This window comes from Arvicola amphibius, chromosome 1 (assembly GCF_903992535.2).
Source record: "Arvicola amphibius chromosome 1, mArvAmp1.2, whole genome shotgun sequence".
NCBI classification, from domain to species: Eukaryota; Metazoa; Chordata; class Mammalia; order Rodentia; family Cricetidae; genus Arvicola; species Arvicola amphibius.
Genome location: NC_052047.1, coordinates 104,934,222 through 104,956,474, shown reverse-complemented (window position 1 = coordinate 104,956,474; position 22,253 = coordinate 104,934,222). Strand labels below are relative to the sequence as shown.

Genomic DNA, 22,253 nt, shown 5'->3' with positions numbered 1-22,253 from the left:
ACTGGATCAATCTAGTGAAGCCCAGGGTGTCCTTGAACTCACAGAGATCCCTCTGCCTCTGCCTCCCAAGTGCTGAGATTAAAGGTGTGTGCCACCACTGCCTGGTCTCTATGGCTAACTAGTGGCTAGCTCCACACTCTGATCCTCAGGCAACCTTTATTTGTTATAGCACAAACAAAATATCACTACACTAAAGAAACATAGCAATAAAATGACTCCTAATGACATTCTGCTATACTCAAAGATCAATGTGTCATTCATCGGGAAGATTGCTCCTGTAGTAGATGATAATTAACACAGAGACCCACAATTGGATAGTAACAGAAGGTAGGGAATTTAGCTACTGTGGAACAATAGGTCCTAAATAGGATATCTTCACCAAAACCATCCCTTCAGGGTCCAAGGAGCTATGCAGGAGAGAGACAGAAATCTTGTAGGAGATGGAGGGGATGGATGCCACTGAGGAAACAGTATCTTCCAGACACCACAGTGACAATATGCACATGAACTCAGAGATTGTGAATGCACAGAACCTCCACAGGTTCAAGCAATGGGGTCCCAACAATAAGCGGGGAGGTGGGCATGAGCCTAAATCCCTAACCTCACTCTGTTGACTGAGGTTTCTGTCTGGCCTGGTCCCAAAGCTGTTCAGTCCCAAAGAAACACACAGAAGTCTACCTAATTATAAACTAGTTGGCCAATTATCTCAGGCTTCTTATTAATTAACTCTTACATCTTTTGTTTTCATTGATTTTATTGAGATATACATTTTTCTCTGCCTCCCTCCCTGATTTTATTGAGATATACATTTTTCTCTGCCTCCCTCCCTGCCTTTGCCCTCCCTTTCAACCCTCTCCCATGGTCCCCATGCTCCCAATTTACTCAGGAAATCTTGTATTTTCCTACTTCCCATGTAGATTAAATCCATGTAGGTCTCTCTTAGGGTCCTCATTGTTCTCTAAGTTCTCTGGGATTGTGATTTGTAGGCTAGTTTTCTTTGCTATATGTTTAAAAACCACTTATGAGTGAGTACATATGATCATTGTCTTTCTGGGTCTGGGTTACCTCACTCAAAATCATGTTTTCTAGCTCCATTCATTTGCCTGCAAAATTCAAGATGTCGTTATTTTTTCTGCTATGTAGTACTCCGTTGTGTAAATGTACATTTTCCTTATCCATTCTTTGGTCGAGGGCATTTAGGTTGTTTTCAGGTTCTGGCCATGACAAACAATGCTGCTATGAACATAGTTGAGAATATGTCCTTGTGGTACAATTGAGCATCCTTTGGATATATACCCAAAAACAGTGTTACTGGTTCTGGAGGAAGGTTGTTTTCTAATTTGCTGAGAAATTGCCACACTGACATCCAAAGGGGCTGTACCAGCTTGCACTCCCACCAGCAATGAAAGAGTGTCTCCTTTAACCCAGAACCTCTCCAGTAAAAGTTGTCATCAGTGTTTTTGATGTTGGCCATTCTTACAGGTGTAAGATGGAATCTCAAGGGTTAGGGTTAGGGTTAGGGTTAGGGGTTAGGATTTAGGGTTAGGTTTAGGGTTAGGGGTAGGGTTAGGATTTAGGGTTAGGGTTAGGGTTTAGGGTTAGGGTTAGGGGTTAGGGTTAGGGTTAGGGTTAGGGTTTAGGGTTAGGGTTAGGGTTAGGGTTGGGGTTAGGGTTAGGGTTAGGGTAAGGTTTAGGGTTAGGGTTAGGGTTAGGGTAAAAAAAAAGATGGAATCTCAGAGGGGTTTTGAATTAACTCTTACATCTTATATTTACCTATAACTGTCTTGTCTGTGTTAGCCACGTGCCTTGGTACCTTTTATTAGTGAGGCATTCTTATCTTGTTTCCTCTGCATTGGGTGACAATTGCAGACTGAGCCTTTCCTCTTCCCAGAATTCTCCTATTCTTGTCGCTCCACCTATACTTCCTGTCTGGCTACTGGTATATCAGCATTTTATTAAACCAATACAAGACCATTCTCCCACAGTAAAACCTTATTTTGTGTTTTAAAACAAGAACTCTGAATCTTATCTCCTTTGTTTAGCTTTTTTCCTGACCATTATCCATAACAACTTGTAACTAATACACTAAACAAAGACAAATATCCATAATCCATTTGGGGGCATGGGCATAGTTTTCTAGGATACTTCCTGCTGATTGGGGTTCTGATAATCTCATAGGAATCTAAAGAAAATTAGGATTATGGTCAAGTCCTAACTGGAATATTCTGTGAGGCTTGATTATCTCAGTCATCAGTCTTGAGGCTGTTCTGAATGTAAAACTCAGAGGAAACTCCAACAGAGGTTCTCTGAACCATTGGGTCATTTGGGTCATCTGCTCCTCTCAGAGATTTTTCAGGGGGTCATTCTTGATCAAAGCTAACTTTTCTTAACCCAGAATGAATCCACAGCCTTTCATTTCCTGTGAAAACAAAAGCAAAACCTCTTTTCCAAAGTAACATATCTTTTGACTTAAATGTTGAAGTCAAGATATTTTCAAAATATATATGTTATATTAATCCAGCAGCATTTACAGTCAAATGTCTTTTGTCAGCTGTTGCTCCTTTATCAGCAGTCAAACAATTCAAAGACAACACAATAATATACAGCATCCAGATTCTCTGTGTATTTTCCATATTTGCGTGGCTTTATTTTAACCTCTATTTCTTTTGTTTTTAATTTTAATTTTTGGGTTTTTTTGAGACAGAGTTTTTCTGTGTGTCTTTGGCTGTCCTGGAACTTACTCTGTTGACCAGGCTGTCCTTGAACTCACAGATATTCTTCTGCCTATGCCTCTCATTGCTGGGATTAAAATTGTGTGCTACTACACCCAAATACTCTTTTTTGTTTGTTTGTTTGTTTTAAGAACTTTAACCTTCTTTTTCTCTAAGCCTATGTAAAGTTTTAAACACACTATAAATCATTCAGAGGTTTTGTTTTTTATTTGGTCTGAATCTGTCTTTACTGTATATCTCTCTATTACTGACCACATGAGTCTTTAATTTGCTAAGAAATATGGCTAGGATTAAAGTCATGGCTTTGACAGTTGGTTCCATCCCATTCCTAAACTTTCTGACAGTTTAACTTCATGGCAGAGGTAATGGAAGGAGCCATGTTTATTGCCATAACTCTGTGGAGTTTCAAAGTCCCTGCCACCACCAAGAAGCATGTTGTCAGCTATTCATAAACACCATTTAAGTGTTTGGTGGCAGGGCCTCCTAAAACAACTGCAAGGTTTTTGGAACTAAAACTGGGTTGGTTAGGAAGCCTCTCTTAATGAGATGTAATGTAGGTGTGTCTTCTATCTATCTGATGATTTCGTTGGTCAATTAATAAAGAAACTGCTTGGTCTGATAGGTCAGAACATAGGTGAGTGAAGTAGACAGAACAGAATGCTGGGAAGAGGGAATTGAGGCAGATGCCTCAGGCAATCGCCATGCCTTTCCTCTCTGAGACAGATACGGGATGGAGCCAGCCACCAGGTCAAACATGCTGAATCTTTCCCAGTAAGCCACCACTTCATGGTGCTACACAGAATATTAGAAATGGGTTAATCAAGATGTGAAAATTAGACAATAAGAGGCTGGAACTAATGGGCCAGGCAGTGTTTAAATGAATACAGTTTGTGTGTTGTTATTTCAGGGCATAAGCTAGCCAGGTGGCCGGGAGCTGGGTGGCGGGAAGCGGCCCACAGCTCATCACTACAGAATGGTGCCCAGATGTGGATAACTGAATCCACAGAAAGCCTGAGAAAGCTTGGGAAAGAATAGAGTAAAGCATGTTTTCTTGGTGGCTGCAATTTCTCAGGTCTGACTCTGCTTGCTAGAGGTAAGCAAGCGCTCTCATCTAAGAGAGGCTTCCTGACTCAGCTTTAGCTGCAAAACCCTGAAGCTCTTTTAAGAGGTCCTGACATGAAACACTTAAACGGTGTTGATAAAAAGCTGAACATGTGCTTTTCGGTTTTCAGCCATAGCAGGAAAAAAAACTGCGCTGTTTTAAAAGCTGGCTTTGAGGGCCATCCTGACAGGGCAAACTCTGACTCTTTCAGGCAGGCAGTCCCAATGAGTGTGGTCTGTGAGCAGAATGCTGCAGCTTGCTTGCTGGTAGAGACCTTGAAACACTGTAGAGTTGTGGCAATGAACATGGCTCTGGCCAGTATCTCAGCCACCAGGCTGAAAAGCTAAGGAATGTGCTGGATCAAGCCGCCAAAGTCACGACTTTAGTCCTACCGATATTGTTTGGTAAATTAAAGACTCATGTGGTCACAAAAATTGAGATATACAGTAAAAGAAAGATTCAAAGCCAAAGAAAATGTCTAAATGGTTTACAGTGTGTTAAAAAATATATGCAGGCTAAAGATTAAAGTTCTTAAAAGAAAAAACAAACAAACAAAGAAAAAAGAAAGAGAGAAGTTGGGTGTGGTAGTACACACCTTTAATCCCAACACTTGGGAGGCAGAGGTAGATTGACCTCTGTGACTTCAAGGAGTGGTAGCACATGCCTTTAATCCCAATGCCTGGGAGGCAAAGACAGAGGGATCTCTGAGAGTTCAAGGATAGCCTGGTGTACCGAGTTATTCCAGGACAAAGATATACAGAGAACCTGTCTCAAAAAGTAAAAGTAAAAATAAAAGAAATAGAGGTTAAAACAAAGCTGCACAAAGATGAAAAATACACAGAGAATCTTGATACTGTATGCTTATTATGCTCTCTTTGAATTGTTTGAATGCTGAGGAAGGAGCAACAGCTGCTAAAAGATATTTGTTTACAAATGCTGCTGAACTAATCCAAGATAGATATTTTAAAAATACCTTGACTTCAGAATTTGGATCTAAGGATATACTTTGGAAAACAGATTCTTCTTCTGTTTTTACAGAAAATGAGACCTATGGATTGCTTCTATCTCAATATGGTATGATAGACCATGCCCTCCTAAAAGGCTGCTATGAATACCCTCAAAAAATTACTTCGTTCAACTGCTGACTGAGATGACCCTGGCACACAGGTTATACCATGAAAGACCTAAATAACAGTGCCCACATTCAGCAGGAAGCAGTTTGGAGAGAAATAACTGTGCCCAAATTCTTAAATATTGTTTATAAATGTTCTTTTACATTTAAAGGGGGATAAGATATAGATATGAATAATTTGCATTGATATGGATTTTGCTTTCGTGATTTAAATTTAAGGTCAATTTTGTTATATGTATGTGTATTTCTGATACTGATTAAGGTATTGTGATTGTGTAGTTCATTTATAAATGTAATATATAATTAGGAAATATAGGTTAATAATCATCTATAATAGTCAAGTTTGTAGTCATGTTAGATTTTGTAGATGTACATAGATATATTTCAGATAGGCTTTCTTCATATCTTTCAAAGACTACAGAATATGGCATTTTAAATGTTTTAATAACTTAGGGCTTTTCAGGACAACAAGACATGTCTGCTCCTGGCAGCACCAATCTACTTCAAGAGGATGATGGGCATCGAAGAGGCTCCTTATGGAGTTTGATAGCCATTTGGGCAAGAAACTGCTCTTGCCTGACTGATGCATAAATTGGACACAGAGAACCAGCAGAGAGAGGACTGCTGAACTTGCCTAAAGGTGAGATGATATTTTGGGGTTCCTGATTCATGAAAGAGTCTGTGAGACATTCTGCAGGACACAGCAAATAGTGACTGAACTGCCTTTGAAATTTCCTGCTTCATGGAAATGTCTGCTGGAAACTATGGGCCTATAGGCCGAAGATGGATGTCCCAATGGTACAGAGGAACTTTGGGTGACTGTCCAGGCAGCAAGTTGTCTCTGTGATTTCTAGAGTTTTGTAAGTTGCTTACTTCTCATTTACTTAGGTAATATTATATCCTTCTGGAGTCTTTGATGGAGTTGAAGAATAGATAGATAGTTATGGTTTTCCTTAGATATGATAAAAGATAAAATAGATATAAATATTGTAACTGTAATTCTTGCTTGATAACTGTTTTGTTATATGTAATATTACTATGTTAAAGTGAAAGCCTTTCTTTTTTGTTTAAACAGAAAAAGGGGAAATGATGTAGGTGTGTCTTCTATCTATCTGATTATTTCATTGGTTAATTAATAAAGAAGCTGCTTGGCCTGATAGGTCAGAATATAGGTGGGTGGAGTAGACAGAGCAGAATGCTGGGAAGAGGGAAGTGAGGCAATCGCCATGCCTCTCCTCTCTAAGACAGACCCAATGTAGCTAGCCGCCAGGTCAGACATGCTGAATCTTTCCCAGTAACCACCACTTTGTGGTGCTACACAGATTATTAGAAATGGGTTAATCAAGATGTGAGAATTAGACAATAAGAGGCTGGAACTAATGAGCCAGGCAGTGTTTAAATGAATACAGTTTGTGTGTTGTTATTTCAGGCATAAAGCTAGCCGGGTGGCGGGACGCAGCCTGCTGCCTCATCACTACATAGATGCACTTGCCTCTAGCAAACAAAGCCCACTTGAGAAAATGCTGCTACCAAGAAGCCGTGCTTAATGCTGTTCTTCTGTGTCTGGAATTCCTTCCCAAGCTCTCTCAGATTTTATGTGATTATACTTGCCTACATTGGTGCCATTTTTTAAATGGAGACTGTTTGTTGGTTTCCCAGCTGCCCAGACCTAAATAATAACACAGGAACTATATTAATTACAACACTGCTTGGCCAATAGCTTAAGCTTCTTATTAACTAAATCTCACATCTTAAATTAACACATTCCTATTATTTTATATTTTACCATGGTACTTGTAGTTTACTAATAAGGTTCTGGGGCATCTCTCTCCTTTGGCAGTTTCATGGTATCTCTCTGAATCCACCTTCTTTTCTCCTCCATTTCTGCTTAGAATTCCCACCTTGCTTTATTCTACCCTGTCATAGGCCCAAAGTGGCTTCTTTATTAATCAATGATAATAAAATATATTCACAGCATACAGAGGGGAATTCCTCATCAGTTGTCTTTAAATGGCATCTACTTGAATAGGAAAAGTTAGTTTTCTGAAATGGAGTCTCATTGGGCATATAAGCCACACACAAGAGTAGGCATCAACAAGACAAAAACTCAATGTTATTTTTATAGACATTTTTTGTCTCATTGTTTTGCTTGGGCATTTTTTTCCTTTTACTGGTATTTACTTATATATTAAGGTTTCAGACTTTGTATTATAAGTCTTGGGGATTTTGTTTTGTGTGTGTGTGTGTGTTCCACGCACATGTCCTGTACTTTCTCTTTTGTTTTGCTTTATTCTGGTTTGTTTAGGATTTTTGTTTGTCTGTTTATTTATTTTCATATATATATATATGTGTGTGTGTGTGTGTGTGTGTGTGTATATATATATATATATTTAAAAATTTCCACTTCCTCCCATTTCCCTCCCCTCCCCTCTCTCCTCATCTTCCTCCTTCTCCAGTTCAAAGAACAGTCAGGGTTCCCTACCCTATGGGAAGTCCAAGGTCCTCCCCACTCCTCCCAGGTCCAGGGAAGTGAACATCCAAACAGACAAGGCTCACACAGAGCCTGTCCATGCAGTAGAATCAAAACCCAGTGCCATTGTCCTTGGCTTCTCAGTTAGCCTCCACCATCAGCCACATTCAGAGAGTCCGGTTTGATCACATGCTCCATTAGTCCCATTCCAACTGGCCTTGGTGATCTCCCATTAGATCAGTCCCACCATCTCAGTGGGTGGACACATCCCTCGCGGTCCTGACTTCTTTGCTCATGTTCTCCCTCCTTCTGCTCCTCATTTGGACCTTGGGAGCTCAGTCCTGTGCTCCAATGTGGGTCTCTGTCTCTATCTCCATCCATCACCAGATGAAGGTTCTATGGTAATATGCAAGATATTCATCAGTATGGCTATAGGACAAGGCCAGTTCAGGTACCCTCTCCTCTGCTGCCCAAGGAACAAGCATAATTCATGATCCTAGAGAAGCTAAATAAGTAGGTGAACCCAAAGAATAATATATAGTTATCCTCCTAGATACTGGAAGTAGACAAGATTGTCGGGCAGGGGTTGGGAGCACAGGGGTGAGGGTGGGGTGGAGATAAGGGAAGATGGGGAGAGAGAAGGGAGAAGGGGAGGATGGCGAGAGCTTGAGGGAATGGGATGGTTGGGATGGAGGAAGGGTGGATATGGGAGCAGGAAAGTAGATATCTTAATTAAGTGAGCCATTTTAGGGTTGGCAAGAGACTTGTTTGTTTATTTTCTAAAGAGAAAGGGAAAGAAGTTATGGAGGTGGTGGGTGAGAGCAAAGAATATCTGGGAGGAGTTGACAGAAAGAAAACCATTATCAGAATGCATTATATAAAAAATATTTTCCTTTAATCCCAGCACTCGGGAGGCAGAGGCAGGCGGATCTCTGAGTTCGAGGCTAGCCTGGTCTACAAGAGCTAGTTCCAGGACAGGCTCTAGAAACTACAGGGAAACCCTGTCTCGAAAAACCAAAAAAAAATATTTTCAATAAAAACAAAAGAAAAATACAAAAATAATCTTTCCTGATTCTCTGTCCTTCATAGTTGTTATGAATATAAAATGATATAATACATATGAAAGTGCTTTCTAAACTATACTGTGATGTGTAATCAAATACTAAATATTTTAATTATGAACTTATTTCAGTTATTTATTTTATATATTTATACTTATTAAATATATATTTGTATAAATATATTTTTATATTTATAAAGAGTATGTAAGTAGAGGAAAGAAGAAGTGGCCCTCCTATTTCCTTTTTAACAACTCAAGTCCACATCCATAGGAAATTATCTTGACAAAAAAAACTGTAACAAAGAAATGTCCCTTCTTCTGATGCAAATTCTTGACTCAAGATAAACCGTTATCTAAGTCCCTGAAGGATGGACCTCATAGTAACATATACATAACCTTAGCTCTGGAGAGAATTGCTATTAAAAAATCTTAATGATGCTGAATTCTTCACTTTGTTTCCATATACAGGAAACATCACTGTTTTTGTTTTATGGTTTCCATTTCCTTTGCAATTTTACCATCTAATGCATGCTGACCAAGGTTTTGAATTAAATAATCCCTGTGTTCATTAAGAATATGATTTTTATCTTCCAATCCAAACTCTCAGTGATATACTCACAAACTAAAACTTTGCCTGAAGATCCAAAAACAAGTACAAAAATGTATAGTAAAATATTTTCCCTTGCCCATTAATACCTGAAGCAGATGGACGACTTGGCCCTGTAGACATAAGAATGAGACCCCCCACTGTTGCAACACTCAGGAGAGCCTGAGCAACACAATGGAGTCAACCCCATTGGCAGAGGTGGGTGAGCCAATCCAGAAGAGTGAGCCCTGGAGGTCTGACACTATTACTCATCTGTCCTGTGGTGGCATAAGAGAGGGAGAGTTGCTCCCTCCCATTCATCAATGCCAGAGCCAGGTGTGAGAACTGGCCCTCAGGTCAAAAGAGCTGGAGAGCTGTCCCTGCCCCCCAGCAACTGCAATACTTGGGAGAGCAGGCCCTGAATCTCACCTGGGTAACACAATATAGCCAACCTTGTTGACGGGGGTAAGGTGTGCCAGCCCTGAAACTATGAGGAGAGCTGTCCCCACTACTTGTGTGTCATGTGGAGGTGTGGGAGGGAAGATGTCCCCATTCCTTACCTCTTGCCCTTTGCCGTCTGCAACAGAGGAGAGAGCGACTGTCCCTTTTACCAGGTGAAACTTTGGGGAAATGAGAAATGCACCCAGGCAGCACAGCACAGGTGTTCCATAGTCAGAGGTGAGGGTGATGCAGCCCTAATGTTATGAGCAAGGGACAGATGACCCCACTACTCATGTGGCAGAGAGTAATGAGTGGAAGAGAGATACTCTCCCCCAACCTCCCACTCATAGGTGGCATACATAAAAATCTTCTTGGAAGAGATGAAAATATGAATGTTTGACAATATTGTTAGACTCCTGATGGCAAAATTACCTTTGAAATAGGAGGTTTGTGACTCAGAAATAAAGACAAAATAAGGATATTTATACAATTAAGTAATAATGGACAAGGACAGCCATCAAGGTGATAACATCTGGTAATTTGGAATGATGATGGATACTAATCCAAATTATGAATAAAAGTGATGCAATTTCTCTCAATAAGGAAGAAATTTAAATCAATAAGCAGACACATACCCTTTTCCAATTAAATAAGTGATAAATTTATATTGAAAACCTTTATTGAGACACTGTTATCAACATTATTGAAATCTTTAATCCTAAATACAAGACATCAATGATATCATGACATTTTAGGGAACACTGATATGCTTGAAAATCTGCAGTTTAGTCTCTCTTGGATCATACAATCCTTCTTGCAAGTAAATCTATCACTTAGGTAACTCTCAAAACAATTATGGTTTTCATCATTGTAACCTCCTTAAAGGTTCCTCATCCACAAAGTGACAAAGAACAGAAAACATATGAAATGACTGTCTAGCTCTTTGCCATGCTGGAATGAAAAACTTTCAGCACAGGCTTGCGTATCTGCTTGGTCTTCACACTGTAGATGATGGGGTTCAGGACAGGAGGGGTCAGTAAGTAAGCATTCGCAACCAGAGTATGGACATAGGGTGGGGCTCGTTTCGCAAATCTGTGGACAAAGGACAGACTGAGCAGTGGAATATAGAACACAGCCACAGCCCCAATATGGGAGATACATGTGCTGAAGGCTTTCTTCCTCTCTTCTGGAGAAGCAATGCTGATAACAGTTCTAATGATCAATACATAGGAAAGGAGGATGAAGACAGAGTCCACTCCAGCAGTGGAGATCAGGGCAGTGAGCCCAGCTGCACTGTTGACCCTGGTGTCTGTGCATGAGAGCTTCATGACATCGGGGTGGAAGCAGTAGGAGTGGCGGAGCACATGGCTGCTGCAGAAGGATAGTCTTTTCAGGAGCACTGCCAGGGGAGTCTGGATCAGTGTTCCACGCATAACAATTGCTGCCCCAATCGCTACGACTTTAAGATCAGTTAAGACAGAAGCATATCTAAGAGGATTGGAGATGGCCACATAGCGATCAAAAGCCATGGCCAGCAGCACTGAGGACTCCATGACAGTGAAGAGTTGGAGGAAGAACATCTGTGACAAGCAGGCATTGAAGCTGATCTCCCTGGCATTGAACCAGAATATCCCCAGCATGGTGGCCAGAGTGGATATGGACAGTCCGAGGTCAGCGGTGGACAGCATGGAGAGGAAATAATACATGGGCTCATGGAGGCTGGGCTGAGTGATAATGGCGAAGAGAATCAGGCTGTTCCCTGAGAGGGCAGTTGCGTAGAGAAAGCAGAAGGGGATGGAGATCCAGGTGTGGTAGGCTTCCAGCCCGGGCACACCAGTGAGCAGGAAAATGATGGAAGAAGATGAGGTGTTCTGGAGAGTTGACATATTGAATTCAAATCAGTATTTTCAGTTGAGTATCCTGCAATGATAATATAGATTGATTTGTGATGCACTCAGTCAAAAGTGGATCACTTCACTAGTAAACATTTTTGAGAGAAAAATAGCTGTTGAAATAGCTTATCAAAATGGAGGAGGAAAACTGTGGGGTCAACTGAGACTACTCCTCTAAGGGGCCAAAGTCAAGAAATGAATTACATAAGGATGACACTATATACAAAAATAATATATTAAGTGAATTAAACCAGACTCAGAAAGGTGTAAGCCACATGTGTTCTCTCCCTTGTATAAGCATGTCTAGAAACATATGAATGCGTAAGACAGAGCGTGAGATGTATATCTTAGGGGATGTGACTAGAGCAGCAGCAAAGGAGAAGGCAGTTACACAGAGAATCTGACTAAAATACACGGTGTGCCTGCATGACTGTGCAGTGCTGAAACCCTCTGGTTATACAAACACTGCAAATAATAATATAAAAGGATAAAGGCACTCAACATTATTTATATCCATAAATTTGATAAATAATGACTGAAATGTTTGCTTATTTTCTCCTAAATGAAAGTAGCAATCAATTCAAATAGTTATGGAATTTTGTATGAATAGCAAGCAGTAAATGCAATGATTCATATGGTCCATTTACAATCTTAAAAGCTCATCTGTACCTGAGCAGTTTCAAACATAATATATGTATGAGGAATTAGGACACACAACCAGAATGGAGTATGTGCTCAATATAAATATTAGTAAAATTTGTATTTTGAATTTTTATGCTGCATTGTAAGCCAAGTTCTTCCTATTGAATGTTGTAAATTTTGAGTGGGTTCAACTACTCTGACATTTGACTGCAACAAATGGCTGCACTGCACTGTGCCTCAGTTTCCTCCTCTCTAACAGGACAGTGTTACCCCTGATCCGTGGGATTTTGTGGCGATTAGGCTAGCCAACTTCTGTGGAAATCTCAGCAGAGTTCTGTTGATAGGAGTCGTTTGCAGCTCAGTAACAAATTAAAGTTTAAGGTTATGTAACCTCTTTTCCTATGTCATTTCCTACGTCTCTACATACCTACTCCCCTTTCTGTCAGACAAATGAGCAACAGAAATATTATCTAAGTATGACTAGGCAATGTATCCCCATGAGTTTCTTCCTCATTTAAGCTCTTTTTAATCTGTAATCATATTTTTTCTAATTCATTCTTCCAGTTTCCAGACACGTAGGAAAAGCCCCTGCTCCTACAGCATACATGCATAACTGAGTTTTTGATTATTTATTATTTGAATCATTTTGGGGTGTGTTTATGTCTCTCTCTTTCTCTCTCTCTCTCTCTGTGTGTGTGTGTGTGTGTGTGTGTGTGAGAGAGAGAGAGAGAGAGAGAGAGAGAGAGAGAGAGAGAGAGAGAGAGAGAGAGAGAGAAAACAAGAGGGTGGGTTTGAGTACATGAGTACAGGTGACCACTGAAGCCTGAGGTGACTGGTTCCCCAGTAGCTGGAGTAACAGGCCAGTGAACCACACATCAGTGCTGAGAACTGAACCCAGAGTCTCTGCAAAGCAGTGTGTGCCTGTAACTGCTGCACCATCTCCAGCATCACAAAGGAGCTTTATTCAGCCACAAAGAATATAATTATGCTATTTTCACAGAAATGACTATAATTGGAAATCATCATGTTAAAAAATAAAACATTCAGAATGACACATTTTCTCTTACACTTGGAATTAACACAAAATACATAGATGCATGACTTTTTGTTTTGATGGGGGGTTGCTTGTTTGTTTGTTTGTTTGTTCATGTGCTACACAAAGTATTTCTCTGTGTAGCCCTGACTGTCCTGGAACTCACTCTGTAAACCAGGCTGTCCTTGAACTCAGACACATCCACAACTGCCAGGCTTAAAGGCCAGCACCACCAATACCTGGATACATATGCATGTAATACACACACACATATTATATTTATTTATTATAAAGAGGCTTCCCGAGATATAAAAAGCAAACAAGTGAATGTAAACAAACCACGTTGATAATGACATGAAACATCACAATGAAACCCACTGTCTTGTATGCATGGCTATAAGTTAATCAACGCTCTGTTGCTACTTTGCAGAGCACACTGCTGTCTGTCTCCACAGTCAGCTTGGATGTGGGTGTAGTTTAACAGCAAATACAAATGATGTGATCTGTAACTCAAAATAAAAAAGAAGCAAATCACATGCTGAAATTGCCCTGAAAGACAGGGAAAAAATGGGCTTTGTCATAAGCAAATGAATATGTAAACAAATAAAAGGCAAGGATGCATGGGGTAGGACTGCATTATGAATTCAGTAGTTATAAGAATGCAATGATGCATGGCAGTGGGAATGAGCTATGAATTCAGAAGTTGTGAGAGAGTTTCTGAAAAAGCATCAAAACACTTCTCTGAGTATATGAAAAATATTTGTACAGAAGGTGATAGATTAAAATTTAGAGACTGTGGCCTCCTAGATGGATTTAAATACCCTTAGGGTATAAAAGATACAATATGCCTGAATGGCAGTATATGAGAGACAATGTTAAGAAGGGTTTGAGATTGACTCCTCTGTAGAGCATTTACCTAGTATGTGTGAAGTTCTGGGTTCTGTCCAAATATCAGAAAATAGAGGAGAAATGAAGGTAGGAAGGGAGGGAAGAAGGGAAGAAGATAGGAAGGAAAGAAGGAAGGGAGGAAAGGAAAGAGGAAAGGTGGGAGGGAGGGAGAGGGGAGGGGAGAAAGAGAAAAGAAATGAAAAGCATGTCATAGCAAAAATCTACACAATAATATCAACTCCCTTGGCAACCTAAATTCACTATTGAAGTACTTGTCCTTCTCTTTGTTCCCCTGCTCCTATACCATATACTATACTATATGAAGCAGGCTGCCTGTCTTCATTTTCCACAGCAATGGTTCACACATGCAGCAGAAATCTGGCATCTGGCATTGACTGCCATGAAAATTCTGCTTTAAGACCTGTGGCTGACACTTCAGTGGTTTGAAACAAGGCACATTCCTTACAATTCTGTGTTAGGCCAGAACAAAATAAGATTCTCAACTGAGGATCTGACAGAGCAGAGTTGGATTTCTCATCACAGACAATCTTCAACAGGAGCTGGAATCCTCTCCAGAGATTATTCAGGATATGGGCAGAAATTAAATCTTTGTGGTACAAATTTGAGGTCTCCAGTTTCCTGCTGGCTAGCGACTGGAGGAAGAGACTCCTGCATCCTCAGCCCTACCTGCAGTCTCATGTGTGTGTCCTCTCACAACATGACGCTGTACCTCTTCAGATCCAAAGCAAGAACCCCTCTGCAGCTTCACCTTGCCTCCAGAAGCTCCTGTGATTAGGACACAGAGCTCAGGACAATCTGTGTTTAGACTGACTTGCTGTAAACCTACCAAAGGCCCTTTCTGCATGAGGAAAACTCAACTTAGCCTAATATACATGCTCACTGCGGTGGTTACTCATCACATTAGCGTGCCTTGCTCACACCAAGGGAACCAAGAAGTTGTTTTCATACAGAACAAATAATTCGGGGTGAATAGTAAACTTTACTGCCCTCAAGGAATTCCACATACCACAATTAACTGAGCCACCAACTCTCCAAACCTTTTTTATTATTTCTTTTATGTTTGAGATTATAACATAATTACATCATTCCACCATTTTCTTTCCTCTCTCCAAACTCCCGTATACATCTCCAAGCTTGCTTTCAAATTCAGGGCCTCTCATTAATTGTTTTTATGTGGATATATGTGTATGTATACTCATTTATTGAGCATCCTTTTTCTCTAGTTTCAAGATCCCCACTTTATATAACACTTGAAGCAGTTCTGCAAGAAGGGTAGAAATATTGCTGTAAGTAGTTTCTTTGCCTTGTGTTCCCAGTTCCCAGACTTTCTCCACTGACGCTGGTCAGGGCTCTGCAAACCACACCTGCCGACTCCTGCCCCTGCAGCACTTTTCCCTGGCTCCAGCACGATGTCAAACTCAGCATCTCTGCACTGTAGACGAGCAGTTTTCACAAACTGGCAAACAGAAAACTCTGACCAACTCGACCTGGGGTTTTCCTTACTTGACCAGAAACACAATATAGCAAGGCCCCTCCCACTGATGTAACTGAGTTAATGATATAGCTCTTATCTTTTCTGAAGGAGACTAAGCCCTTTAGACTCTCTAGCTGATCCAGAGTTATTATAAATCCAACATAAGTTTCTATTTATGGAAACACTCAATGATATCACCTTCACTAAGGAAACACTTCTTGCTCTGGAGTTATGTGATTTTTAGATCATCCACACAGACTAATGGTGATTCTCTTGCTTGATCGTGTTTTCTGAAAACATACCTCTGCAAATAAAATGAGCTGGTGATAGGAGAACATGTGCTCACTATCATTATGTCCTTTTCAAAGGTTGCATCTTATTTTTGAATACTTGGCTTGTGAAAGTGTATAGAGGGTGGGGCTGAGCATGCAAGTGCAGGTGACCACAGAGGCCACAGCCATTGGGTCCTCCTGGATTTGGAGTTAGCTAGAGCATGCTGTGGTCTCCACACCATGGGTGCTGTAAACTAAACGTGGACTCTCAGTATCAATTTTATGTCCTCTTAACCACTGAGTCATCTCTCCAGGATCTCATCATTACTCATTAAAACTTTCTGTTCTATCATAGGAAATGAAAATAACTAATCAATGATTATGAACTTACCTAAGGACCTCATGGTATGGCCTTCAGCACAGCCTTCTCTCCCCCTCTCCAGGCCTTCAAACACTCTTATTCGGGTTGCACAGCTTAGAAAAGGAAAGTTTGAAGGTTGTGTGTGGGGGGGAAGGGGGTGTCTGTGTTAATGTATTCACATGCTTGTGGAGGTTGCCTGTGCATGCACATACATGTGACAGAGCAGGACTTCAGCTGTGTTCTCTATCACCCTTTATCTTATTCTCTTCAAACAAGGTCTCTCACTGAGCCTGGGGCAAGGCTGGCAGTTAGGAAGCCTCGCCAAACCCGCCATGTATCCTCCAGGGTGCTGGCTTTTTACACGGATACCAAGGTACAGACTTCACTTACCATTCTTGCATAGCACCATCTCTGACACACTGAGCTGTCTCCCCAAGTCCCTCCCAAAAAGTGGGACTAAGTCTCATATGTTTAGGCAGGCCTCAAGCTCTCTATGTAACCAAGAATTACATTAAATTTCTGATCCTTCTGGCTCCAATTCTAGAGTACTAGAATTACCAAATGTGCCATTTCATCCTGTTTTACCACCACATGTCATTTATGCAAAACCAGGGCTTTGTGCATGCTACCAACTAGCATATATCCCCATGTCCTGTAGGTAGGGCAGCAGCGGCAGCTGACCCTGGACAGCAGTTCTGAATGCTCCAAAAAACTCAATGCTTTCACCTCTACACAGCAAGACAATCTTAATGGACCACAACCAATCTCTCTCAGAATGTATGGCCAAAAGCTGAAAGTTTCCTATTTTCCTTGGTTTCCTTGGGAATCAAGAAGACCTCCCTGAAGTTAATGGAATCTTTTAATTCTTACAAGAAACAGCAGAAATATATATTGTTTTCCTGAATGCAACAGCTTTACTTACAAGTACACGGGTTGTTCTTTCGAGCCTTTCTGGAGAAGAGGGCTGAGGAACTGAGGGTTTCTGCTCAAAGATACAGAGCATACATGGGGAGACCTGTCTCGGACTTTCTGAAATCTTTTCATTAGAAAGCCACGGAGGGAGATGACGTGGACCTCAGAGGATGAGCCTCCCATGGGATGCTTCTACTTCATGGTGTCCTTCCCATCGGCATAACTGCAGGCTCGTTAGTGTCTGTGAAGAAACAGGTGCTGGGTGCTGAATCCGTCTTCCCAAGTCTGAGAATCTCCTACAAAATCACATTTGTAAAAGCCCCCTCCATGCTGGAATGTTGAGTGTCCTGATCCTGTGTAGGTCTAGGGCCGGGAAACATAGTTGCTGTGATTTCATGACTCTGCAAACTTCAGAAAGATGTCGTCATTACCGGCCCATAGACAACCAAATATCATTACTAATTCTTTCAAAAAGCACTTCCTAGGATTTAACATGTTCCAAAGCTTTCACTATAGAAATACAGAAAAAAGAACACTCTTTGTCCTTCAGAATCTACAGGCCAAAATTAGAGATCAAAAATTTGAGAGCAATCATAATACTTAGTTTTCATTAATAATTTTAATTAGGATATTATGGCATACAAGTTGATAACAGTATATGTATTCAGTGCATATTGATAAAACTAGGTAAGCAGTTTCATCTTCTATATAATATTTTTAAACTTCAAGTTAAGCTGAAATAATTGTATTATTATGATATAAAACTTCAGGTTCTTTATGAATCAATTGTGCAATAATGAAGTCAGTAGGAGTATCCCTATAGATTCATTTTACACAATAAGTCACCATATCTTGTAAAATTGAAATATTAATTCATTTAACAAAGAGATCTCAAAGCCTCTTTAAAGAGCTAGAAAAGTACTCATTTCCAGCACTTTGTTCCCACTGCTTAATTCTACTATTTCATACTAGTCAAACATGAATATTTGATTGACAATAATAATCATTTTTACAATATTATGTAACTTATACAATTATTGAAATGCATGTTTCTTAGTATCTATATTATATGAGCCATTGTTAGGTACATAATCTAGAAGACTAAAATCAATTTATAAGTAACCATAAACTTAATTTAACCATATTGTATCATGTATAGAAGTAATAATAGGACAATAACTATACAACATATTATCTCTGTCATTAGGGAAACATTGATCAAAAATTTACAGGCAGGGGGCTGGAGAGATGGCTCAGTGATTAAGAGCATTGCCTGCTCTTCCAAAGGTCCTGAGTTCAATTCCCGGCAACCACATCATGGCTCACAACCATCTGTAATGAGGTCTGGTGCCCTCTTCTGGCCTGCAGACATACACACAGACAGAGTATTGTATACATAATAAATAAATAAATATTAAAAAAATTTATAGGCAGAAAATTACAAAACTGTCAGAATAAAAAAGTATTAATTTTTTTCTTCTTGTTTTTATTTTGTTTATTTGCTGATTTTTATTGAGCTCTACATTTTTCTCTGCCGCCCTCCCTGCCTCTCCCCTCCTTTTGGAACCTAAGAGAGACATACATAGATCTAATCTACAATGTAAGTAGAAAAAGGCAAGATCTCCTGAGTAAACTGGGAGCATGGGGACATTGTTTTTGTTTTTTGAGACAGGGTTTCTGTCTCAAAAAAACTAAAATGGAACTCTCTCTGTAGACCATGCTAGCCTCAAATAAACAGAGATCCGCCTGTCTTTGCCTCCTGAGTGCTTGGGATAACAGCTGTGCACCACGAGCAGCTGACTCTAAAAACAAAAAAAAAAATATTAATTAACAGAGTCTTTTAAGTTATAGGATAAATTGCACAAGTGAATAATCAAACACAAAAACTTAGGGAAGACTGTTTTTTACTTTATTACTTTATTTTATGACCGACCATGGCCACCCCTTCATCCTCTCCTCCCACACAAACCCCCACTTCCCCTCTTCCTCCCTTTTATCCACTCCTCATCCATATTCCCTCAGAAAAGGGCAAGCCTCTATGGTCATCTGCAAAACATGGTATATCAAGCTGCCATAAGAGCAAAAGTTCTAAAACTTTCCTAGGATGGCTTAATGAAGAATACTTTAATCATGGCCTTGCGAATTTGTTTGGTCTTCACACTATAGATTATGGGATTCATTACAGGAGGGATGAGAAGATAAACATTGGCAATTAAAGTGTGAACAAATGGAGGAGCATGCTTCGCAAACCTGTGCACCAATGAAAGACTGATCATAGGGATGTAGAAGATGGCAACAGCACTGAGATGGGAGATACAGGTCCCAAATGCCTTTTTCCGCTCCTCCTTGGATGCAATGCAGAGCACAGAGCGGATGATCAGAACATAAGACAGAAGGATCAAGACAGAGTCCAAGCCTGCAGTAGAGATGACAGTGACCAGGCCAAAGGCACTGTTGACCTTGGTGTCTGAACATGAAAGCTTCATCACATCAGGATGGAAGCAGTAGGAATGATGGAGCACGTGACTACAACAAAAAGACAGACGCTTGAGGAGCAGGAGTAAAGGAACAAGAGCTGTAGTCCCTCTAATTACAATTACAAAACCCGCCGCAATGATCCGTGGGGTGGTTAAGATCATAGCATACCTCAGTGGGTTACAGATGGCAATAAAGCGGTCAAAAGCCATCACCAGGAGGACTGAAGACTCCATGAATGTAAAGCCATGGATAAAGAACATTTGGCCAATGCAGGCATCAAAGCTAATTTCTCGAACATTGAACAAGAAGTTGCCCAACACAGTTACCAATGTGGAAAAGCACAGACCCAGGTCTGTGAAGGACAGCATGGACAGGAAATAGTACATGGGTTCGTGGAGGCTTGACTCAGTGATGATGACAAAGAGGATCATGCCGTTCCCAGAGATGGCGATGGCATATAGGCAGCAGAAAGGGATGGAAATCCAGGCTTGGGAGGTCTCAAGACCAGGAATGCCAGTGAGGAAGAAGACTGTTGGGTAGGCAGTGCTCTGGTTGAAGTACAGCATAGTGACTTGAGGAAGCAGGTACTCTTGGGGGACAGGTACACATCCTGTAATGACAAGAACAGAAATGCTTCCAATCTCTGCTACATACCATGCGTTTAGGAACACTGAAGAACAAGTTCCTGTCCTTCATCTTTAATGGAAAGGCCAAGCCATTTTCTATTAGATGTCAAACTGAACACAGGTCAACTGGGGGAAGAAACAGCACTAACATCTTTTAGGAGACCCAGGTTTTCAGAAGATCCATGCAGTATTATGTATGGGTGTCTGTGTACACACATTGAAAAGACTAATTAGGTAGTGAGGACTGGCAAGATGGCTCATTAAGTAAAGGACAGTGAGGTCAAGCCTGGTGACCTATGTTCAATCCCAAGAACCCACAGGGTAGAAGGAGATAACCTACTTCAGCAAGTTGTCATTTGATCTTCTTCCACATCTATGGTACATGTTCAAGTATGCACACACATGTACACACATGCATACAAACACAAACACACCTGTACACACAAAGTACAAACATATAATAAAGTATTATTATGTAATAAAAGTGTCTTCCAGTTCTATGGCATTAGACATGGCTGATAGGTATCTCTGAGCAATAAATGTTAACCGGCCCTACTATTCATAACTTCTCAATTTCTGCAGTTCATTAATGCCCAGTGAAAAGAGAAGAATAAAACAGGCCGTATAAGAGTTTTTCTAACCATGACTGAATAAATATATAACAGCTCTCAGTGTAAAGACATCTAAATATTAGAAAAAAACCAATAACTCTGCACAAATAATCCACACTTGATGACAGAAGGAGAAGCTCTGCTTACACAGGTAGTAATTGGAAACCTGATTATGTTTAAGGAAAATTCTGCCTGCAGAACAAAGATGTGAAGATGACCTCACTAGGAGCTAACAACTCACTGGAAGCTTGTGGAAAGTCCCGGCAGCAGAAATCGCCTTAGCGGAGGCCGTGGTTTTCTACTGCTCGAAGGAATATTAATGTCAGAGTGAGATGGAGTCTCCTTTCTCTGTAGACATGTCAGTCAGAAGGACTGAGGCAGCTACTTTATATTGCATCTGAAGCTTTCTAAGCCACATTTTGCTCTCAGCATGTTTGACCATAATGTAAATGTCTGCCCCTTCTATTCATTGATGCATTGTTACAGTGTCCCCTCACATGATGGATATGAGTTAAAATTAGATGTGTCTCAACATTAGAGCCTGAACTGACCCTGAGGAAGTAAACATTGAAAAGTTGTGTTTCTGGACATAAGCAGAAGAGTCAACTGAAGGTATGACAGTTCTGCGGTATTGGAGTGGAAGAAAATAGGGAGTGATCAAAATTGAAAACATTTGAATATTGTGATATTGCCTTCCAATGAGGCTTATAGAGAAGCAAAGTTTCTCTAGGCTGTTTACGAGGTTTCAGTCCGTGGCTAAGCACCGGTGTTGTTTCAGTTCCATGGCAGCTCAACTGGGTAGGAGCATTTCATAATAAATAATCAAGAATTAAAAAGAAAAAATATGGGGGCGGGGATTATTCCATGATCAGTTTTAAGGACATGCCACTTAGAAACAAATCTGTCCTGCACGGCCACCCCTTAACGTTCCACCACTCCCATGAGCATCAAGACCCTATAGGATAATTCAGGTCCAACATAAATTTCTCTGTCTCTCCCTGAGAAATCATAACATACAGGTAAGTTGAGTATTTGGGCTCTACCATTAGTTTTCAGATATAACCCATTCATATATTTTATATATTCTATTAGCTATTTTGTCAGGCATCTTCAGTGGCTTTTAGCTTAGGTCTGAGGAAATGCTTGACTGTGTGCCTCTGAGTCATTTTCATCTTCATGATCATGACTCTGCATTTGCATTAGAAAGTGTTTCTTTAAACGAACAGGTGTGGCTATCCTAATATCTAACAAAATTGATTTCAAACTTAATCAGAAGACTTGGAAGGACATTTTATACTCATAAGAGGAACAATTCATTAAGGTAAAGTCTCACTACTGAATACCTATGCCCCTAATAAAAGAGCACCCACATATGTAAAAGAAACATTACTGAAACTTGAATCACACATCAAACCCCAAACATTAATAGTAGGAGATGCCAACACTCCTCTCTCACCAATGGACAGGTCAACCAGACAGAAACTTAACAGAGAAATGAGAGAACTAACAGATATAATGAA

The 22,253-nt window shown here is 40.4% G+C and overlaps 2 protein-coding genes across 2 annotated transcripts; both read right to left on the bottom strand.

Moving 5' to 3' along the window:
- Positions 1–10,401: 10,401 nt before the first annotated feature.
- Positions 10,402–11,409, bottom strand: LOC119824702 (olfactory receptor 51F2-like). Its single transcript, XM_038345098.1, has one exon. The coding sequence runs from the start codon at positions 11,407–11,409 to the stop codon at positions 10,459–10,461; it is 951 nt and encodes a 316-aa protein (XP_038201026.1). The 3' UTR covers positions 10,402–10,458.
- A 7,616-nt stretch (positions 11,410–19,025) lies between these two features.
- On the bottom strand, positions 19,026–20,062 carry LOC119824270 (olfactory receptor 51F2-like). Its single transcript, XM_038344419.1, has one exon. The coding sequence runs from the start codon at positions 20,060–20,062 to the stop codon at positions 19,118–19,120; it is 945 nt and encodes a 314-aa protein (XP_038200347.1). The 3' UTR covers positions 19,026–19,117.
- Positions 20,063–22,253: the final 2,191 nt, after the last annotated feature.